The 23,465-nt window shown below is 42.8% G+C and overlaps 2 protein-coding genes across 6 annotated transcripts; both read left to right on the forward strand.

The window, feature by feature from the left end:
• Positions 1-496: 496 nt before the first annotated feature.
• Positions 497-19,841, forward strand: rhot1a (ras homolog family member T1a). 4 transcript variants are annotated; one of them, XM_071912314.2, is made up of 21 exons: positions 497-877; positions 2,428-2,486; positions 3,118-3,199; positions 3,404-3,447; positions 3,555-3,608; positions 3,856-3,908; positions 4,690-4,798; positions 6,189-6,290; positions 6,551-6,649; positions 6,982-7,090; positions 7,241-7,361; positions 7,865-7,949; positions 8,445-8,590; positions 8,704-8,804; positions 9,013-9,143; positions 10,170-10,253; positions 10,470-10,592; positions 11,291-11,493; positions 13,222-13,344; positions 17,068-17,211; positions 18,659-19,841. In XM_071912314.2, the coding sequence occupies exons 1-21, from the start codon at positions 841-843 to the stop codon at positions 18,774-18,776; spliced, it is 2,127 nt and encodes a 708-aa protein (XP_071768415.1). In that variant the 5' UTR covers positions 497-840; the 3' UTR covers positions 18,777-19,841. The 4 variants fall into 4 exon arrangements, with proteins under 4 accessions (XP_071768415.1, XP_071768417.1, XP_071768418.1 ...); XM_071912316.2 differs by lacking the exon at positions 17,068-17,211 and having other exon boundaries at positions 799-877; XM_071912317.2 differs by lacking the exons at positions 13,222-13,344; positions 17,068-17,211 and having other exon boundaries at positions 799-877.
• A 372-nt stretch (positions 19,842-20,213) lies between these two features.
• LOC139921944 (uncharacterized) lies at positions 20,214-23,376 on the forward strand. Of its 2 annotated transcripts, none has more exons than XM_078284908.1 (10): positions 20,214-20,323; positions 20,474-20,551; positions 20,795-20,827; positions 20,989-21,075; positions 21,263-21,345; positions 21,424-21,659; positions 22,098-22,208; positions 22,341-22,439; positions 22,549-22,623; positions 22,782-23,376. In XM_078284908.1, exons 1-10 carry the CDS (start codon positions 20,261-20,263, stop codon positions 22,904-22,906), a joined length of 990 nt encoding a protein of 329 aa, XP_078141034.1. In that variant the 5' UTR covers positions 20,214-20,260; the 3' UTR covers positions 22,907-23,376. The 2 variants fall into 2 exon arrangements, with proteins under 2 accessions (XP_078141034.1, XP_071768455.2); XM_071912354.2 differs by having other exon boundaries at positions 22,113-22,208.
• The last annotated feature ends 89 nt before the right edge of the window (positions 23,377-23,465 follow it).

Here is a 23,465-nt window from a genome sequence, read left to right on the forward strand (position 1 = left end):
AGGTTTGCCTACTTGGAGTGCCTTCAGTGTTTCTCAATGTGGGGTCCGGGGACCACCAGGGGTCCTTGAGGGGGTTCCCCAGCAACTTCATGTAATTGTTAAAGTTCACCATTAATTTATTCACAAAATTTAACACAATTAGAGAATGTAGAAGAATGACTATTTGGGTCATATTTTCTCATTATCTCTCTACCTACAATGCAGATAGTCATGGAATTCTGGACAAAATCAAATCTAACAATAAAAATATTCTCAGATTTGGGTCCGAGAGACAAAATCTCATCAAATGGGCGTCCGTGTCCCTAATGTGTACTACATTTGGTTATGAATTATTATATGAATGTATGATATGAAAACGGTTGAGAACGGTTGAGAATCACTGTTCTAGTTGACTGGTGGAGCTGCAGTTCCTTGTTTTGACGCGAGAGGGCGGTATAATGCGTTTTTTAATTTCAAGGTGAAGTTTGTCCTCTGCGGCTTGCTGTAGTTGCCGGGTAGTGGAGGTCAGGCATGCTCTTGAAACATCTACTGCGAAATGCCATGGAAGTGCCGAAAAGAGAGTGATTAACATTATATGATACAAATGTGTTTCACAGTCGACTTTTTAAGTCTCATTGCTGCTGAGCGGAGAAGTCGCGGGTAGAGAATTAACGAGTGAAAAACACACAGAGGAGCACAGAAAATTGTCCGTCCGTTTTGTCCTACAAAGGCGCCGAGAGTTTGACAGCGGCAGGACTTCACTGCGCAGGCCTGACATTAGATAAACTGCTGGAGGACGGCATCCAGCGGAATAGATGAGAGAATAAAGACTCGTTTCTGGATAAAGAAGCAAGCTCAAACATGAGAAAGGACGTGAGGATATTACTCGTAGGGGAACGTAAGTGGCAGCTTCTTCCACTCTCAAGTCGGTCGAACGGTTTATTAGCTAGTCTGCTAGCGAGGTAGCAGCTATAGCTAGCGGTTGGGGGTTTTAGCAGATGCAATTAATGACTCTGTTACCGTCCACTGCCTGAGCATGAGACGTTATGTGCATTGAGGTGTTATGAAATACAACGACTGTAATGGCTGATTACATCTCGTCTGCCAAAGTATGCCGCAGTGCATTAGAATAAACACCCGGGGCTTTGCTTTATAGCTTGTGTTCATAGCCAAAATTAGAAATACTTAAAAGGTGGCAGTGACAATCTCATGATGAGTGTTGGTTTCCATTTACTGCCATGTTATGGTTACTGTACTACTTCCCTTCACAGTAATAAGTAGACTTAACGTTAATCTCTAGACGAGGCTGCACGTAGCTTGCTTACAACTGCATTGTAACCCCTTTTTCAAGTGTAAATGCCTCAATTTGACAGATTTTTGGGAATTCAGTTTAGTTGAGATGAAAGGCATTGCTCCCTTTCATCCCTTATGTTTCCCACTGGAGCCATTGTCATAAGTCTTAAACTGAGTCACATAAAATAGAAATACAGTTTCACCTGTGACTGTGAATGAGGGCCAAGAAGGCAGTATATCTCTGCCTTCCTCTCCTTCACCTACTCTGTTGTTCTCTTTAAACCATGTGTGTTGACAGTAACGTTACTATTTATATTTAGGGTTAGGGTTAGTGATACAGTGTGGCCTACATTGCCACACTAGTTGGCATTGACTGTTCCTTGGAGAAGGGCAGCCAAAGTGCTACGTGCCTACAGTCTTGTAGTGTAATATAGGACAAGATTTGGGAGTATTGCAAGCAACCTACCAATCCACAAGGCCTTGTTTATGGCTGTTAAATTGCAATACAAAAAAAAATGCATCTTAGCGTGGCCTCTTTAATTGTTAATCCATCCCATGTTTCCACTGTAGGCCTATATAGCCTATATATTGCAACAGTGGTGGATGGGGGTAATGTTGGTTTTGGTGCTCCTTTTGTCCCTGTCTTATTCCCAATGTTGGTTCTAGTGCAGGTTGAAGTCTCGTGTGCGAGGGAATATGTCAAAATCATAATGTTTATTAATATTATTTGCTGCTGTTTATTATTATCGGTGGTATTTTGTGGATGCACTGAAACTGGCAGAATGATAACTCACTGCTCGGCCTATAGGATGAATAGTGTCAAAGTCTAGTCCTCAACAAAGGCCACTCTTGAATTAGAGAGCAGTTCCTAGACCACTCTACCCACCACAGGCTTAATTGCAGCCCTGTCTGTGGTGGCCTCTGTCAAGTGCTGGACTTCAGTGAGCATTCCTTCCAGCACTTGGCTGCAGCTCATCACCCTCTCCAGCTGCTCTTATCTGCACCCTCTCACTTAACACATTACCCAGAATGCTCTGAGGTGGCAGAGAGGTCAATTGTTAATGTCCCAATGTCTGTAAAAGAGTTGTATCACTTCAGCTTGTAATAAAAAAAAATGATGCACTAAGTCCATTTTCTTCTCCTGTGTCCATACAGCCAAGGTGGGGAAGACGTCGCTGATCATGTCTCTGGTCAGCGAGGAGTTTCCTGATGAGGTGCGTATCAACAGGCTATCAGACTTATAGATTTGACTTATAGATTGTTCACAGAGATGTCAGAATCATGAGGTAGCATGCAGGCAAAACATTTCAACTTTCTTTTCAACAAGGGTCATTCCATCCTCCGTGTTTACCTAGACAGATGCCGCTAACATATCCGTTGTCATTTAGGTTCATGTTTCTAGCCTCACAGATTGAATGATGCACCTCCTTTATCATGCACACTGCTGCTGTCCTTGACTTAAAGAAAACAAAAAAATGACTGTTTACTAAATAATACTGTATATGATATAAGTTTGTGATTGTTTAAAACCTGGTTTAAATGCACGCTGCACATTCAAAGGTTGTGATTGGTCACGTGTAATGGAAGTGCTTCTTATGCCACACTGGGACCGTCAGGGGAATTGAAAATATAACAAACACTTCTATATCACCAAATTACACAATTTGAATCATGGAAACATAGCTTAATCGTGGAAACATAAATTTACAATATACTATTATGTGCAAATAATTGTGCAGCCCTAGTACATTCTCACCTCAATAATCAGCAATCGGTTGAGCTCTAATAGTTATTTAGCCCTGCTCATGTTGTCAGTAGTTGTGATCATTGTCTGGTGTGTGCCAGGTTCCCCTCCGGGCTGAGGAGATCACCATCCCAGCCGATGTGACGCCAGAGAGAGTCCCCACACACATAGTGGACTACTCAGGTAAACCGCAAACTCACCACTTCATCACTGGCCTCATCATCAGACAAAAATGATCAGTTGGATGAATACCGGTCCACATCAATTGAGTAAATGCGATAATGAGTACTGCATATTCATTCTGCTCATAACTGATAGAAATAAATCGACAGCAAGGATCGATAACATGTTAAACAGTTCACTGATGTGCCATCTCTCACACCTCAGAGGCAGAACAGTCAGATGAGCAGCTGTATCAGGAAATATCCAAGGTTGGTTGGACTTTATTCTGATCCTACCCGGCTCTCAAAGTATCCATACCCACTGTATATTTTATGTCCATTACTGTCTGAGCTTACATTGCTATTCATCTCTACAGGCAAATGTTATCTGCATAGTTTACTCAGTCAACAACAAGAAGTCCATTGAGAAGGTGAGTATGGTTTCTCCCTGTTCTCACCACAGTTAATCAACTGTACTGATCTAGGCAGCTCATTTTACATCTCAAGTGTTAATTACGGTGTGTCCTGAATTTGAAACGGGATGCTGCTTATTGTTAATCGTAGTCCCTGCTAATCCTCTAGTCCTCTATTAAATGAGAGACAAATTCATTGGTGTATGTTTGTTATGAATGCCTGCCTGGCTACAGTGTTTGATGTTGTGCTTTCTCCCTCCCCTAGGTGACAAGCCATTGGATTCCCCTCATAAATGACAGGACAGACAAGGATAGCAGGTGTGTTCATGTCACTTTGGGAGGTGTGTGTGCACGTGTGTAAGGCAACTATTGGCCTGACTTTGAGTTTCTCCTGCAGGTCTACCACATTACCAGATTTTGCTCAATAGTCACTGGGGTTGCATGTTACCACATTTGACATTAGCTTGGAGCATGCTAGCTGACATACTGTTTGCTGGTAGCATGGTTGCTCTGGCTGTTTAAGAGCATGCTTGTATATTGATTTCTTAGCATGTTGATGTGTTGTTACGTTGTGTGTGTTTGTAGCATGCTAGCTGACATAGTGGTTACTAGTAGCATGGTTGCTTTGGCCAAAAAGAAATTATATCAGCTGGGATCCAAAATCGTTTGACTAAGACATAGGAAATATGAACAAAACATGAATATCTGTCTTATGTTTAAGACAGATAGATTACAGCCTAAATGCCTGTATTTTAGTATGGCTATAAAGCAGCAGGCAGGCTCACCATATCCAACTCTAGATGCTTGTAACAGCTGTACTGTAGCCTGCTGTAGTGGCTGATAGTCGGGGGGTTAGCATTGCAGACGTTAAGCCTCTACATACAGTAGACTGCATGCCACACTGTGTGAAGACCTGCCTTTGATCAGGTGACTCAGGAGATGCCCTAGATTATTTTAAGCCACATGAATGAATTAAGCCACAGGAATATGACAGGTTTAATAAGCCCCATTACGCTGAGTTAGTGTTGGTATGTATTAAGCAAAATAAAGCTAACCTATTATGAGAGGGGTAATATATTAATATGTGGCGTTACTGCAGGGTACCATTGATCCTGGTGGGGAACAAGTCAGACCTCGTGGAACACAGCAGCATGGAGACCATCCTGCCTATCATGAACCAGTACCAGGACATTGAGACCTGCGTAGAGGTAAGAAATCCATGCAAATACACACACACACACACACACATATACCGTATGCACTGCCTGGATGCCAGCGGGTTTTATTGAGTTTCTTTTGGATCCAGACAGGCAGGGCAAGTCCCATGCAGAAGTAAACTTTGATGAAGCACTTGAGAGCGATGAAATGTCAAATGAAAGATGAAAAGCTCATTGAAAATCCAATAGATGCATTGACTGTCTAAGTGAGGCGGAGTGTGTGCGGGACAGATAGGCTCCAAGCTGCACTTGGGTTGCAGCCCAGCTCCTGACTCCACTTACACTCTGCTGACTGACTGACTGACTTGTTAATGGGTTTATGTTACTCAGCCTTGTGCTTTGAGGCCAAGGCCTGCTGACGGACTGACGGACTGAGAGTGTGCTGAGAGGCATGGGCGTCACGGAGGAAGTTGGCCTCTGTCTGCATCTCTCTCGAATTCAAATTTCCCTCTGTCCCATGTGACTGCTCAGTCATGCCCTCCTCGGCTGGATTAGTTACCAGGCTAAAAGCAGCAGACGGGGAGGACGTGAGGGAACGCACACACACAGTGGATACAGTTTGGGGACAGTCACACACAGCCAGTTAGTTGGACTCATGTGAAAGACCATGTGAACCGTTCCTTCATGAGCCGGCAGTGTGCCACCTGGGCTAGGGTTAGTTGTATGTGCTCCTGCACTGAAATAGAATAGAGTCTATCTCAGATTTCTGGTGTATTCTGTTTTTTCTTGACTGTACTTTCTGTATCTTCCAGCATGTCGGTTTCATTTATGAGACCCCATTAAAACCTCATAGTTTAGAGAGTGTTTCTGGGCAATTGTTGTTTTTGCTTTATCAGTCTGTCAATTTCATCCAGCAAAATTACATTTAAGTGAAATTCAAATGGTAGAAATCCAAGGACGATAGGACTGGAGAGCTTCTTGAAACTATCAACTGTACTAAACAAGAAGGTGCTCTTTGACAGAGGATACATAAATTAGCTTAGGAGGATACAAGAAACCAAGACACTCAACTTGAAGTGAAGTGAATCTTTGTCAATGGTTGACAAAGATTGCTAAATGAGAACACCTGTTCCACCTTTGTCTTCCCTTTTTAAGTACTTTTTCACCATTGAGTCTTGTTTAAGCAGCTGAAACACGTCAGGGCTAGTTTTTAATCATGTTCTGTATTTATAACTTACCAATGCAATAAAGGCATTTTAAGTCTTTCTACTTAAAGTTGAGTGCCTTGGTTTCTTGTATCCTCCTAAGCTGTGGTAGAAACCCATTTTGAACCATTCAAGTCTGTGCAGACAAGTTCAACGTTTGCTGCCTCACAAGGTGAGAAGAGGAGTTGCTGTAGCCCAGGGGCATTCACATGAACATGTGCTTTCTGTTTCCTCAGTGCTCTGCCAAAAACCTGAAGAACATCTCTGAGCTGTTCTACTATGCCCAGAAGGCTGTTCTCCACCCCACAGGACCCCTCTACTGCCCAGAGGAGAAGGAGGTGAGGCCTGTAGATGCACACTGTCTTGGACTGGCGCCAACAGCGTCCATGTCAACCAGGATTACACTCTAATGCAATGCTGTAAAGAAGTCATATTTTTAGTTGACTGACACAACTTGTCCTTGTACAAGACAATCCACTAAATCCCTTTATGTGATATAGAATTGGGTGACATTTTGGTGTTTTTTTTGTTCCCTAACTTAAAGAACGGCGCTGTGGCATGTAAACAACCCAATGAATAACATTCTCTTCCATTACAGATGAAGCCTTCCTGCATCAAGTCTTTAACTAGAATCTTTAAAGTGTCTGACCTGGACAACGATGGCATCCTAAATGACAATGAACTCAATTTCTTCCAGGTAACGTCTTCCACTTCTTCCACTTCTTCCACTTCTTCCACTTAAGAGTGTCACAGTTCATTTTGATGATAATTGTACCTGATTGGCATCAGGCTTCATCAAACTCTGTATTGTTACTGGAAAGGAAAAGGACGAGACTGGTTTAGGAGGCAGGCTAAGACCTGAAACAAACCTGAAAAACCTTTTCTTCTTTTGATAACTTTGCTACTTTCCCTTATGTGCCAAGTGCAACATCACACACTCCCAGCATAGGCACTGTACAGCAGCTGTCCCATGGCAAACCTCCTGAAAGCTGTGTGTGTGTGTGTGTGTGTGTGTTTGTGTATATATAGAGAACATGTTTCAATACACCATTGGCGCCCCAGGCCTTAGAGGACGTGAAGAATGTGGTCAGGAGGAACATGACCGACGGGGTTAAGGACAACGGACTCACGCTCAAAGGTCAGACGCTCTCCTGTGCAGTTGTCTTCCCTCTTCCTCTCTCCCTCTCTCGTCTTTATTTGTCCCTTGTCCCACATCATTATCACTTTCTCATCAACACTGACCTCTGACCCCCATCTCTTCTCCTCTCTGATTGGCTCTCTGGCGCAGGCTTCCTGTTCCTGCACACCCTGTTCATCCAGAGGGGCCGACACGAGACCACCTGGACTGTGTTGAGGAGGTTCGGCTACGACGACGACCTGGAGCTCACACAGGACTACCTGTTCCCCCTGTGAGTGCAGGGTTAAAGATTATATTACAGCTTTTAGGGGGGTGTGAGGGGGAGGGGGTCACAAAGTCATGAGTCAAAGTGCCAACAAGAATAATATAACTGAGTATTTATCATGATGAGGTGACCCAAAAAAAGTTTTAGAGCTGCAAACTAGACAGAAAACAACACTTTGGCCAAATTAGTTACAGACATATAAACACAACCAGTTTTCCCTCAAACACCACTGCTATGAAAAAACATTCATACTCTTGTGAATATCTACTTCCTTTTTTGAAATGAACTCACACAGTTGATCACAGTTGAGTTACGTATGATAAGTTCCTCTCCTCCACTGAAGTGATTTGGTATCTTGAAGTGATTCAGTTGCATAGTTCCTCTCCCTTGTATTACCAGTTGTGACTTGCAGCGAGGCTTCTGTGAACAGCGTTCTGCGCTCCAGAGCTTTCTGCTGAGCTAATCAGAACTGCCATCCGTCTCTTTTTCTGTCCGTCTCTGTATGCCAGGATAAAGATTCCCCCAGACTGCACCACAGAGCTCAACCACAACGCTTACCTCTTCCTCCAGAGTGTCTTCGACAAGCATGATAAAGTGAGTTTGACGGGAGTGTCAATTTTTTTGTGCCCTTTTTCTCAGGACTTTGGATTTGTACTTTTGTACTGAACACGGTTCCTTGAAAGGCACTGTAAATAAAAAATATTTTTATTTTTTCCTGCTATTTTGTTACAGATTATTTTGCTGTATTCCTGCACTTATCTTGTGTTAGGCTTGGAAATAAGTGTGTGAGTTGATGCATGAATGTATGCACAATACAAGATTTCGATACAATCCCACTTATTTTGTCCCACACAAACAAAACCATGTTTGTTTTATATTTTTCTAGGATGGCAACTTTTGTGCTCAGTTCAAGAAATCTTATAATGTGTATCCAGCATTCGTTTTATTTCCAAGCCTCAAACTAAATTAGTGTATGGATGATGACATATTCTGTCCATCTGTGTTAATTTGTATGCATTCCATAAGTCAGCCTTAACTGTCCACTCAGGGAGAATTTATTGAAAATGTGTGTATTAATGTGTGATCCAGGACAGAGACTGCGCGCTGTCGCCGGAGGAGGTGAAGGACCTGTTCAAGGTGTTTCCCTACATGCCCTGGGGTCCGGATGTCAACAACACGGTGTGCACCAACGATCAGGGCTGGATCACGTACCAGGGATACCTCTCCCAGTGGACGTGAGTTGGGATCAAACACACTCATGCGTACAAATACACACACACTTAACATGTGCATCTCAACTATTCATACCGTCCCAGAGTCATGGCCTGTCCTCTGTCTCCTATCCTAGGTTAACAACATATCTAGATGTACAGCGCAGTTTGGAATACCTAGGCTACCTGGGCTACTCCATCATCTATGAACAGGAGTCCCAAGCAGCTGCCATCACAGGTAAGAAGACATGCTACATTTCCATCTCTCTTGTGGTGTTTTTATATGCTTTTTAACTGTGCTGGCTACTAGGGCAGTATATAATATCAGATAGATAGTGCCCCATAATACTGTCACGAGGTTGTGTGTGTTTTATATATGTCACTGTGTTCCCATTATTCATGCATATTCTTGTTCACTGATAAAGTATCTCTTTTCCGTGCCTCAGTGACGCGCAACAAGCGTATCGACCTGCAGAAGAAACAGACCCAGCGGAGCGTCTTCCGCTGCAACATCTTGGGGTCCCGGGGCAGCGGGAAGAGCGGCTTCCTCCAAGCTTTCCTGGGCAGGAACCTGCAGGTCAGTGGAGACCGTGGATGCCGACCCCTTTGGACTCATACGACTATCTTTCACTCCATACTTTGTCTTGCTGCACACACCCCTGGTGTTTCCCTGGTTTCAGAGGGGTTTGGGTGCTAACTTTGCCCTTGGGGAGGGTTTTGAGGGGTGATGGGGGCAACATTTTGCACTTTATCAAGTCTCAAGTGACAGTCAGTGTTTTCAAATCAATGTAATAACAGGACATGCAAATTTAAAAGACCGCTAGTCATCAGCCAGTTTTGTTTGGAATGCAGCTACATAATGAGATGCAGAGGTCTGATCATTATTGTCGTGCAGTGGAAAAAAATGGTGCGACCAAATCATCTGTTTGTGCCACCAAACAAAAAAGTTGGTGAAAATGTTAGTTTTGTGCCCTGGAGTGAATGAAGATCAATTGACTTTGTTCAGAAGCCTCATGCAAGCTTAAGTTACAAAAACATGGGCTACTTGACGTTTTCCATTAGATGGACTGGAAGAAAAAACACTAAGTTGCTTTGCTTTAAGAGTTTAATATGAAATCCCTGCAGTCAGACCCTGTCTGACTGCTAAATTACACACAGTAATTTGACCAATTCTTGTTTGATTGTTAGACTGTGTGTTGGGATGCTTTCACACCAAGCATGTTTAGAGCGGTTTAGTCAAACTCTGGAGCATTTACTCCTTTAGTTTGTTTTGTTTTGGCAGGTGAGAACAATGTCCCCCGCCCCATATCCAGTGGTTGACAGATGACACAAGTTTGCTTGTAATTGAGCAGTGTGGACCTAAATGAACCAAATACAAAAATGCAACAACAAAACGCACAACAGTAAACCTTTCCACTATGATTTTGGACCAAAACAAAAATGAACTATAGGTTTGAGCGCACCATTAGACGGTGTCTACTTCAGTCAACCTCCATAGGTGAAGCAAAGGTGAACCAAGCCAAGGCTGGAAGAGACCAGCATGGACACAGTCAGTCTTTATGGTTAGATGTCACTGACCTTGTTTATTTCCCCCACGACCCAGCGACAGAGGAAGATCAGAGAAGATCACAAGTCTTTCTATGCCATCAGCACAACCTATGTTTACGGCCAGGAGAAGTACCTGCTGGTAAGGACCAGTCATCTCATCTGCTCTTTGAATTACTGTTACATAATCTGAGTGTATTACAGTCTTGTGCTGTGTAGCAGCATTAGTTCTCTGCACAGCCGTTAATCCTAACATCTGCATTCTCTCTCTCTCTCTCTCTCTCTCTCTCTCTCTCTCTCTCTCTCTCTCTCTCTCTCTCTCTCCCCCTCTCTCCCCCTCCCTCCCCCTCCCTCCCAGCTCCATGAGGTGATGCCAGATTTTGACTTCCTGTCGGAGGCGGACCTAGCGTGTGATGTGGTCTGCCTGGTGTATGACATTAACAATCCCCGCTCTTTTGAATACTGCGCCAAGGTCTACAAGGTTAGTCAACTGATTATGTTGTCACTCCGCTTTCCCATCCATGCCATTCCACTAAGCCTCAGTGGAATGGTTTTGAGATGGAGGAAGAGTGCTTGTCAGTTTTAAACAGATACATTAAGGGTATAATGTCCTTTGCACAGCTCCAGATCTGCGAGGTGCTGGTCAAATGCAGGACAAAAACATCCAACAAGGAATAAATGTTATACTTATTCAGATGACTTATCCTTTTTTAATTCATAATTCATGCAAGTAAAAACATATCTGAATAAGTCGGTCTGAATTTCTCTTTACTTTCTCTTTATTTTTCTTTACCTGTCACAATGTGAGGGAAAGTCTTCTGTATTGGCACTTAAATTAACCAACAAATGGCGTATTAGCTTTGTTTGCATTCCTCATTCAAATTAAGGAATACTGTCAGACACATGTTTGCTATTTAAGTTAGCTAGTAATGCTAACATGCCTGTTTTTGGGCTGCAGAAGGACAAATGCAGCAAATATTTCCCCTTAACATGTCAAGTACGTTTGTTATTAAAATATCAGACGGTACCATTCAAAATGTCTCTTACCAATGTATCCCTGACTGCAGTCAGTTAAAATGGTAAAATACAATAATTAATTAATTGTATCCAAGTAATAAGAAAATGCCAAATCGAATGTGTTAAATTTCCACAGTAACATTTAACGTTTGTGTTTGGCAGCAATACTTCATAGACAGCAAGACGCCCTGCATGCTGATTGCCGCCAAGTCAGACCTGCATGAAGTGCGGCAGCACTGCAGCCTCTCGCCACTGGAGTTCTGCCGCAAACACAAGCTCCACCCGCCTCAGCCCTTCACCTGCAACACGACCGAAGCGCCCAACAAAGACATCTACACTAGACTCACCACCATGGCCATGTACCCGTGAGTGCTGAACCTCTTCACCTGACTAACCCTTGCTCCCATTCACCTGACCCTTTACCGCTCTGTGACTCAGTTGAGACTCCTGCACCTCTCCCACTGTCCCACTGCTCCATGTCCCATCCTCCATGCCTGTGTTGTCCTATGTCTGCCCATCCACTTCTGCTTCTCTCCTAGAGTATCCAGCAGTGAAGTTTTGCCCACAGTCATTTATGTTTTCCCTTATCAGGGTGGGAAATTAATACCAGCCACCAGCCACATGCTGGTGAACTGTGGTTGTGGCTGGAAAACTTGTTTATTCTGCTAGACTGGCACATTAAAAATCAGTCTCTGAAAGTGGCTGTTGAAACCTCCTGCCATGTTTACCTTGCTTTTTCAACTTTGCGGCCTTTTGGTTAGAAGCTACAGTTGGCATTTTGGTATTAAGGCCTTCAAATTGAAATCTATTGCCACTCTAAGCCCAAACCAAATTAAATGCATAGGTCCTTATCTTCACTTATGAGTCCCATGTGTGTGTGTGCGTGCCTGAAAGTTCCTACCTGCTGTTGGCCTTCTGCCAGGTCAATCCATTGACTTTATAGTGCCAGTAGGGTGTTTTAGCTCCTCAAGGCTTTCTGATCGGATTAGACTTCAGAGCAGATTAATTGGCATTTAATTGAGCGTGCCAACTAAATCTCAGCTTAACAGGCCAGAAATCCTGTTGTCTGATGCTAAAACCATTTGATCTGCTGCAGTCTGGAGCAGGGGTAACGGGTCTCTGCAGATTTAAAGAAAAATGCTTACTCAGCTCGGTGCAACTGCTGCCTCAGGCTGCTTCAGCTGAGACCAAAGAGCCAGATTCACCAAGGAATAGGAGTGCTGATTGAGGACTAATTCTGCCTTAAACATTGAATGAATGATTCAAAAATTAGATCAGCTCTCCCACTCTTTGAATATTGAAAATTTTAATGGGTTTCCTACTGTAGAAGGACTATAGTCAGGATGTAGTGGAGGGTAAACGCCTAAACTCAGTTTACCCACTGTAAATTACCCACCATCCATATTTGCAGAATAGAGTTTAACCTGACATAAATCTTCATGATGTAAATTCATAATATACTTTGTACAAAGTTGTGTCAAACTGATATGTTTTAACTGGTATTACTTTTAATGAAAAATGCATACATTAATTTAATTTACATTGAATTTAATTGAATTTTGTTTATAATGTTGGGCGTTTGCCTCAACAACCGGAGGTCATAGTTTAGACACCTTTCTATTTACTAGTACATAGGTGGCTGTAGCTACTGAGGGAAATTGGTCAGAGGAAGGTTTCATTGGCTAGAGCCAAAAATCAGACTAAAGAGATTCTGGGGGTTTTTGCATTTCGTATTTAATGTGCCACCCTTAGAATTTGCCTTTTCTTTTTGTCGCTCTTCCCCTCTTTGTGGCTTTCCACTGCTTATGTTCCTTTACTTTCCTTTAAACTATCGACTCTGAAAGTTCATTATAGAAGTTTTCTTGTTTTTTCTTTGACTAAAGTAATATAGTTAAGGAGGTGGGTGCAATGCAGCATTTAGCCCAAAAGTCCTCTTTTGATCTAGACTAGTGGTTAAACACTTGGTTGAGGTTTTTGCCCACCTGGCATCCATAGGTGTGGCTTTGACCGTCTCTTCGTCTGTGTGTGTTTCATGCAGCTTGTGTATGTCTTTGTATGTGTGTGTATACACGCATTTTTGTGTCTCTCCGCAGCCACGCCCGTCTCCGCTGCATGTGTGCCTGCAACAGGTGCACCTATTGCCTGTGTCAGAACCTCCTCAAGTTGGAGCTGCTGCGCAGTGTTAAGGCCCAACTCCGCAGGGTCGTTTTCAACAGGTTCATACATAGAATAAGCACTAGTGTTTTAACATAGACTGACACCTCCTCTCTGCCTCCCTCCCTGGGCTGGACCTCCAGGATGGGTCACAGAGAGGCTTTTGTTTAACCCAAGCTCCCTAACACTGGTGGTGGTGAAGGCTCCTCTCCTTTCCTTTAATGCTGGCCATTGGTCAGGTTTACATTGCATATCCACTGCGAGGAAAGGGGATGTTCACTGATGAAATTCACTTGAGACTGATAATAATGTGATACTTCATTGATCGTTGTTTGGGAAATTCTTGTTTCACTTGCTCCCCTTCAGGGAGGTCAGGGCGAAGACTCGGGTACAGAACGCTCCTGGAGCTGGTAGGGATTCAGTGACTTGCTCAGCGACACTTCAGCAGGGTGGATGCTTGCTGACACGGGGCTTAATCTGGGGTCATCCGGTCGAAGGATAGTCTCTCTAACCACTAGACCACCCTGCTGCACTAAAGGTCAATGGTCTATTGTTTAAGCTGTTTTTTTTTTTTTACTGACTCAGAACTCATTTTCTTGGGAAATATCTTACATCTGATTGACACGTTGCTTCACAACCAAACCAAATGTGAGCAGAGAGTCCATTCACTTGCTGAAAGAGCCCAGCAGTTACTCTAGGTTGAGATGACGTGTTTTGGTTTCTGCTCCAGCCCCACCCAGCCAACCTCCGCTCTGTACAGCCTGACACAGCGAAGCGTGACCAAACTCTCTGCCATGCTGTGCCAGCTAACACCTAGGCTCCTAGCCAGGGAGGTAACAGTGTGTGGTGTTGCATTGGAATCTGCCCGAACGGTGCATGACGTCTCAAATGAATTGCTTGTCCAATACTCACTGAATTCCCAATATTGACTCTAATAAATAACACAGACGAGCCTTGAAAGTAAAACTGAAAATTTGTTGTCAAACTGAAGCGTAACATTTCCATTTTGTTATGAGGAATAAATAGCTACCCAGTTGTACTTTTGGATTTAACCTGCATAGGTCTGGAAAGTATAGAGAAGTTGATCATTTCCAAATTTCCATAATTTCTGGAACATTCTGGCAAAATGCACAGAAACATACTGAAAAATAAGGAGAATTTTGGTTGTTCAGGCCTGATGCACATATGACTACAGACTTTATTCAGTTATGGACCCACAGCTGTGATGTTTGTTGTAATACAGAATAATCTTATGCTATAGTGTAATATACTCTAGCCATATTGTCCAGCTGCTGTCAGCATTTCATCATATTTGATACTGACCAAATATAAAGTCAGTCAAGAAGCACCGGAAAAAGAATGCAGTTTAAAAATGGAAATGCATTGAGGCTATAACAAGTGGTTAAACCGAAGCATAGATTTCTGCTGTGCCGTATTCTTTATTTATTTATTTGTTTTTTTCTCAAGTTGGTCCATACTTGAGTTCAAACATGACCTAGATACCCGTGTGTAGGTCACATCTAGAATGGTGTTTTCCCCTTCCTGTCATGTGAGGTGGATATGCAAAGTGTAAATCTTGACTAACAAGCATATCATTTGCATAGTAAATGAAACACAGCCATGCTCTATAGTTTGGTTTGTGCTTCACCTGAAAACCTCATTGAAGTCTGCATGTCTACATGTTTTGGCCGTATGATTTTCTTTTATATCACATAAAAGTATTCAATTTCTTCTTGTCCATCCATTTCTCTTTGGTATTGACCTTCATCAATTATCAAAGAGTGCATGATTGATTGTCTATGAAGTTTTCAGTCTGTTTTTGTCTTGATGTTATTCCCATTCTTACACCAAAGTCTACACCTACAAGAGAAAAACCATTGCTGTAGCTGCCAGGCTGTTATTTTTTGGGGGGGAAAGAAAACAATGTGTGTCTCAATTTCTGGGGATCACTTATCTAGCCGATTATTATAGCTTATTATTATATAGCTGATATTATACTATTATTATAGCCGATAGTTATAGCCTTTGCTGACTGGTTCTCTTGTGAGTTTAGACTTGATAAATTAGCTTAACAGACAGCTTGGTGTTCCATGTTTAAAATCAGAATGTTTTTCTTTGATGTTTAAATTGATTTTTCTGTACCTACCAATCACCCTTTAATTTCATCCCATTTTTCTATCTTGTATTGTTCCCTGTCCTTGTCTTTTTTTTTTTCCTTCCCCTCTATAGGTGTTCACACAACTGTTTTTGGCTGCCCCTCTTTCTCTTCCTCTTGCATGTGTTCACCCTCTGCTAATCTGCCTGCTGTAATGTGTGCATGCCTCGTCTGTTTCCTAATTCTTGCTCTCTGGGTGGCTTAAGGCCTCGGTCCTTAGCGCTGTGTCACCATCTATTGGCAGTGGGGAATAGGTGTCTCCTCTGTGCAGCACTATACTTAAGGACACTAGAGCCTGATGGGGAGGATTTATTGAACCTCGGTGCCGGGTCTGAATGGCTGTTTATTGGTGTTATATTGTGCTTGGGCAGTAGTGCGTTTGCTGATTTTTGGCCTATTTTATTGACCGGTGATTATTAGGCCGGCAGCAGCCTGATGGACAGCAAGGCCGGGTATTCATGGACCCAGGCAGACCTAGATAGTGTTGTGTCCAATACTAACCCTTGTGGTGATGCTTTTTTAACCTTTGGGAGTTGTTGATACCATTAATGGCATGTCACTAAACAAGCCAGCACTGGCTTAGGCAGTGGAAGGAGCGGACACACCACATTGACTACAGAGTCTGTTTCCCCAAAAGTGGGTTTGGCTGGCTGGATCAGGTTCTATTTTGTTGTAAATTTACATTGTAGGTATTTAGCTGACACACTTATCCAGGTCGCCTTGCATTGAGTGCATCAGTAGAATAATTTTGAATTCTTCACCAAAAGATCACCAAAATTACAAGCAACCAATAGTAAAGAGTGTAAGGTTCAGAGCCACAGAGCCCAGATAACATTACTGTGACTGTTGAATGAACATGCAAAATATTGTGAGAAAAGGACAGAAAGAAAGAGCGAGGAGAGAGGTAGAGGATATTAAATAGGATAAATGGTGTCAAGCCACTTGAGAAAGTTTTTTTTTTGAAGCAGGGAATGTAGATTACGAGTCCCGTTTGACTCATTTTGGTTTACACTTTGATTTGTTTCCTTGTGGCTCAAATCCCAAATCTTCATTAATGTGCATGCCTTACCTTGTCCCTTACCTTGTCCAATAAACCTAAACAGAATAAACATTTATTTTCTAAGACTGGATAGGCCTAGAATTTCAAGACCAGACCTTTCTAATCCAAAAGCCACTTTACAGTAACAGTGTTGTAGCTAGTAAATTATTGATGTCAAACAAAGTCTTTCAAATATGCAGGGATGTGATCAGTAATGCAGAATGTAGGCAAAAAAAAAGAAGGTTAACAGAATTGGAGTCGTATGTCCAAAGAAACTGAAACCCTAAGGGGAAAAAATGACAATGACAATTTGTCTTTACCTGGTAGCCATGATAACCACTCCGCCATCAGACCAGTCTTCACCTCTGACTGCCATGTGGTGTGTACAGTCCGTATATGAGGTGTGTGTGTAGCCTGTCATTGTGTGTTGTGTGCAGTGTTGTTTGACTAGGTTTGGTCGCAGTCATGGTTTGAGTTTGTACTGTTGGGCTTTGGGTGGAGGTTGAAGTTCCCTACTGTATTTGTGTATGTGTGTGTGCGTACCCATGGTCGGTGTGTGTTTGTGTGTGTTTGTGTGTGTGTGTGTGTAAGGCTGCTGGGCTGGGTGGAGGGTGTGGGGTTTTACCTGCTGGCTGAGGAGGAGTGCAGCCTGGTGCAGCAGGTCACAGCCGTCTCCGACGTGGAGGAGTCCATCTATATGGAGGCCTCCGCTGAACAGCTAAAACCCTCAGACAGGTAAAGGCAGAAACCACATCCAGAGGGAGAAAGGTGTGTGTGCGCGGCATGTGTGTGTCTGTGTGTACACCTTTATATAAGTGGACGGATGGACGAGCGCGGTTCATTACGGCACATCGATTGCGACAGACTAATTCTTTGCTGTTGGAGAAGTGAATCTATCCTTCATTCTGCACTCAGCTTTTCCAATCATGGAGAATTAATGTTCTTGTTTTTGTTTTTCCTCCTTGTTTTTTTTACCTAGTTGTTTTCAAGTCATTACTATAACTTCTCCTGGCTCTTACCATTGTTGACATTTATGTCCTGGAGAGTTGTAGAGAGGCTTGGTGGAGTCTCTGTGGGTAAAGATGGCTAGACGGATTTATGGTTGTAGGTCTGTGTGTGTGTGTGTGTGTGTGTGTTTCAGGAGGGTTTCTCTGCTGGTCCTACCAGAGCACCAGGGCTCTAATGTGTCTTTTAAGCCTAAATGTAGACCAGCTAGGCTCAGCGGACAGTGCTGTGTTGCAGGGCGGGCTTGTACGGGTGTCGGAAGTATTTTATTTTGTACGCCCAATTTGCCATTGAAGCTATCCGCTCGGTGTTAACGAGTATATGAAACACTTTTCTCTCTCTCTTTTCTTCTTTGTTATCTCTTTCATTTTCACAACCTTCACTTCATTGCGATCCGCATAGTTCCCCCACTGTTTGTGCTTCTTGCCAAGCCAGCTGGAGTTGTGTTTGATTGGCATGAGATGGTCAGAAACATTTTGGACAGGAAGGGCAGGTGCTACCTGATTTTAAGTGTTTTCTCTGATTTCATGCCTCTCACTGCATCTCAGACCAGCCTCCATGCTGCTTCTCATAGTTCAGCACCACTCCTGTTCATCCAACCGCTTTATTGTCTGATCCTGTTCCCTAAACCTAACCAAGTGACAAAAGAAAGCATGTGTTCCTGTTCCAGGCTGGTTTCACATAGACAACTCAACTGTGGACAGAGGGGGAGATTCAGGGGAAACAGGCTCAGCTATCAGTGGCTGTTTGTTTTCAGGTAGTTTCCACCTGAGCGAGAACTTGGCTTTGTTTTGTCATCTGGCAACTAGTCAGAATAAAGAACTTGCCCGCTCAACTCAAAACTCTTGATGCCCTCCGGGTGCATACAGGTTAAAAAAAGTAGGAAAGTCCACACTACCGAATAAATTACAAACATTTGTTTAATTGGACTCAAATGCGTTTGTTTCTTTGTCTGCTGCTGTGCATTTAAATAAACATTTGCAATTCATTCTGTAGTGTAGACCTTTCCTCTTTATTTGGCAACTACTCCCAATACCAATGTGGTTTTACAAATGGAAAAAGGTGATACTGTGTTCATATGTTCATACTTTTTCTTGCTCCCTCTTTTTTTTTTTTTTTTTTCCCTCACCCAATCTCTCTGTCTCTCTCTCTTTCTTTCTCCCTCTCCTTCTCACAGGCACATGGCTCAGGCCGACCTGAAGAACTCCACTTTCTGGCTGAGAGCGAGTGTCGGCGCCACAGTGTTTGCCGTGCTGGGCTTCGCCATGTACAGAGCGCTTCTCAAGCAGCGATGATGAGACAGTTGAACGCATGCGACAGCTACTTCCTCCCCGGTCCCTCTGTCCACTACGCCCCTCCCCTCCTACATGAAAGACTAAAACCCAACCAACCAACCAACCAACCAACCAACCAACCAACCAACCAGGCTCATTGCCTCAGCCCCACCTCATCCAACTCCCCTCGTTCCCATGCAATACGGGCAAGAACAAACAAGAGCGAAATCATAGATGCATTTTATATATATTTGAAAATGAGGAGTGTCGTTCTTTTGCAATTCAAGTTTTGGTTTGTCGTTTAGGGAAGGGGGCGGATTATTTTCGAAATGCCACGTCTTCATCAGTCAAATCGAACTGCCGGCATTCTGGGATCTATTGGTATAGTCTAGTCCCGGTCAGACAGTAGTAGTCACTGGATGTTTTTAACAGATGGTCGTAATCCAGTCTTCTTTTTTCTCAGGTCAGTATTATTAGCTAGATGGTTGGAGACCAGAGAGTGAGAAGAGGCAGCCATACAGAAACACCACAAAAGGGACTTAAAAACCATCTGTTTATAGATGTGTATATATATGTATTCCTCGGGTATTTTAGAATTGGACCCAGACACCATCGCAAGGCAGAAGCAGAGCTTGCCACATTGACCAGAGTGTAGTTCTTCACACCACACCTACTGGAGGTGTTACAAAAACAAAGCCACGTCTAACACTAGAAAGGTCATGGATGTCATGTTTTTTTGTTTGTGTTAATTTATTAACCTGTTGTTTTTTTTTTTTTCGTCTGTTTTGAGTGGTTTACTCAGCACCGCATGAAACGGATAGAGGGATTTACATTTTCATGTATTTTTGTATTTAGTATTATCAAAGCTGTCATCATGGTGTTATAACATGACTATCTGCTTCCATTTTTATTTTTCTGGTTTTCAAATAGAGCTTTGTCCTTCATATTATATTTTTATGAAGTTAGAGACACCACAAAGCTAGATTATGCTATTAACAACAGCCATTCAATGCACCTCTCCCACCTTAAAACTATGGAAATGTTTCTTCTCATTGACTTTTCCAGCATTTACAATAAAGAACTATGATCTGGCACGGCCTCGTGTGTGTTATTGGGTGAAAGAACAGCGGTTAAACATCAAAAATGAGGTTGAAACGGTTTGATAAATGTGTAATAAAGGACACACACTGATGTTATTCATTTTTGTTTCCCTGAGCAAAACATTAAGTAGCATCAATTCTTTCAAAATTTGCTTTTTTCACATCCAGTTTTCAGTGGCTTCATATACTCTGTGTATATCATAGATCATCAAAAACTCAACTTCACTCTTTGTGCGTGCGTCTGCGCAAAACGGGTTTTTTGTAAACCAGAATAGAGAAGCGAGTCGGTGATGGGGCGGTGAAATGTTTGCTCTCAGCCTGCGTGAGGAGGAAGTCATACCACACACACACAGGTAGACAGAATTAGAATTAGCCACAACGCTGAACCATCTACTGTTGGCCAACATGTCAGCAGACGAGACCAAGCTATTGTTCGAGGGCTTCCTGAAGAAAAGAAAAGACACTATGGTAAGATATATGGAGTCCAAACTCGCTTGTTATTTAGACCTGTGTGGAAATATGTTTAACTTACCTGCAGATCAAAATCTATGTATCTGTCTATTGATCTATCTATCTATATCTATCTATCCATCTATCCAACTTTCTATCTATCTATAGAAAATGAGGTGGGCAAAGTATTGGTTCAGGCTCCAAAACACAACCTTGTTCTTCTACACTAAGAAGAATGGCAGCGCTGTAAGTAGAAATTTGCTGTGTTGTAAAGCACTTTCAGCTGGTGAATTACATTCATGCTGAGTCTATCAAGTTCCTGAATAGTCCCTGTCCAGCCTAGCTCTCTTATTTCAGACATTAGTTAAATACATCCATCAAAGACTGTCAGTGTTAGGAGAAACTGATTTTGTCAGTGCGTACATATGTTTTCATGAGAGATCTCAGTGAAAGTCAAAGGTTATCATGATGACATTGCTCTTTTCACAGTCACACCTGAGAGGCCTGTACTACATTTACACTGTGAGTCCGCCACCATCCACTACACTTGATAAAGCAGAAATTCTATTGTCTAGTGATTTTTCTTTCTTTACCACACACTCTACATTATGCACCAAAGTTTCAAAGCCACTGACTGACGCGCTACATAAGACTGACGTATGTAAGTGCACTTGTTGGGCCAGGTGCAGTCGGTGCGAGAGGTCCAGATGGACGATGGCAAGCGCTTTGTGTTTGAGATCACCATGACCAACGGAAAGAGAAAAGTGCTGGTGAGTCACTTGTGCAGTTTGAGTGTGTTTGACTGACCCCGATTCAGCTAGTCTGACTGCACAGCGGTTGGTGGTGAGTGTGTGGGAGGTCAGGTTTCAGGAGATGTGCTGGTCTGTATCAACCCTAACCCCACCCTGACTATGTTTTGGTGTGTATGTGTGTGTGTGTGTGTGTGTGTGTGTGTAGGCAGCAGAGACAGCTGCTCTGAGGAAGGAGTGGATAGGACACTTATGGCAGGCCATGCATCTTTCTAGCTCTGGAAGTACACAGTAAGTAGATGGGAGTTTATTCCATTATGATCCAAAATGGGATAAAATAATAAATCATGTGCTTGTTGTGCTCCTCAGCCTGGATGTGTGTGGGCAGGGAGAGAGGTTACACGCCGGCACACACAGCTGCTCAGACCGTGACAGTGTGACAGGGGGGCTGCCCGCTCGGCCCCACTCTGCCCCCGCTGTCCCAGGCCGGAGCCTCCATGAGGACAGCAGCACCCTCTCCTCCCTCCCCTTCCCCGTGGAGCTGGACAGCGAAAAGGCCGCCTACCGCAACACACTGCCAGCCTGGAAATACCGGCATCACAACAGTACAGTTTCAAACGCTTTACCAATGCAAGCTTTTTGAGTTTCAGTGTAGATTTGTTTGCTCATTTATTTACTGTTTTCATTTACATTTTGGGGATTTAGCTGACACTCTTATCCAGAGTGACTTACAATGAGTGTAACTGTAAAATAAGCTTAAATCCCTAGATCACCAAAGTTACAAGCAACGGTTAAAGGTCAAGGCCTCAGTGTCCCGATAAAATTGTTGTAACCACGTGATGTAAGAGACAATCGGATAGGGAAAGAAATAAACTAGGAATAAGAAGGATAGGAAAAGAAATAAGAACTAAGGAGAGAGATGGAAAAGAGAGGTAGAAGTGTCATGATATAAAAGATGAGCCACTGAAGCCAGTTTATGTTGAAATACAAGTCATTCACTCAAGTCTCTGGTAATTCTGCCTTGAATTGAATTGCGATAGCAGCAACGTGGCTTCCAGATGAGAGGCTCAGCAGCACCCATGGGTCCAGCGGGTTCGGCAGTGTGGAGGAGAGACAAGAGGAGGGAGACTACGACGTTTTACCACCTCGAAACAGTTAGTATCATCTTTAAGTTATTATTGTGACAGTAATTTACATAAATGTACAAAGCATACCATAAACATTTGACGGCTGTTAAACGTCCAAACTGTCCAAACCTTACCATGTGCCATATTATATCTCCTCAGCGATATATGAGATGAGCCAGTCGTCAGAGAAGGTCTCGGATCAGGACGAGGACCTGTATGACGTCCCTCTCTCTAACCGGAGGGCTGCTGGCCATCAGGGTGAGATCACATGTTTTGTACAGCGCAAACGCAGTAGCTTTCATATACCTTTGTTGTACCAGGATGATACAAATGTCTCATTGTTTGGCGTGAATTTCATCCATTTCAGAGCACAGAGAAATGACAGAGAGCATCTATGATGTGCCAAGCTCTCTGCTGAGGAAGATGTCTGATCACACTGTTAGTAAGTCTGGCTTCATGTTACTGTGACCTACTGTCCTTCTTGTCTCTTTTGTTTACAGGCTCTCTCTCTCTGAATTCACATCTCTTCCTGTACTATAAGACTATACTTTCTCTCATCTGTTTGTCTCAAGCTTCATCTATTTCTGTTTGTGGTTGCAGAGGACCAGCTGGAGGAGGGAGGGAGTCTGCTGGAGGACATGATGTCCAGTTTGGGGGGACAACCGACAGACTGGGGCTTAGCTGCAGCCGCCTCTGAGGGACCGTACATGCCAATGTATCTCTAGGACCAGAGACTCAATTTTTTGTATAGTTTTCCTTCCTTAATAACTACCACTTTGTAACTGTGACTTATTCACAGGTTTATTAAAAAAAAAAGTAGCTATGCGATAGGGCTGAACAATTAATCGAAATTTTATCGAAATCGCAATATGGCCTACTGCAATTTTCAAATCGCAGGAGGCGCAATATTTGTTAAAGGCTAAATGTGTGTCAAAATACCATTTTAAATTAAATATTGTCGTGCTGCAGAGATGTCCTGCCTACACATCATATTCTACAGACTTAAGAAAACATCTTTGTTTGGTACAGATCCCCGCAAAAATCAAACCATAATAATTTTAATACGTTTTTCAATGAAAATGAGAATAATGATGCAAAAATTATCATTCCCTCTAATATTGCAAATCGTATCGCAATTGCAATATCAGTCAAAATAATCGCAATTAGATATTTTTTCAAAATCGTTCAGCCCTACTATGCGATCTGATATGCTAAATGTGTTTATGACATATTGCTATACGAAATCAGTGTTCATAATGTATGTCATCTTTGAACTTTCCTTTT

The sequence above is a fragment of the Centroberyx gerrardi genome, chromosome 7 (assembly GCF_048128805.1).
Source record: "Centroberyx gerrardi isolate f3 chromosome 7, fCenGer3.hap1.cur.20231027, whole genome shotgun sequence".
NCBI lineage: Eukaryota > Metazoa > Chordata > Actinopteri > Beryciformes > Berycidae > Centroberyx > Centroberyx gerrardi.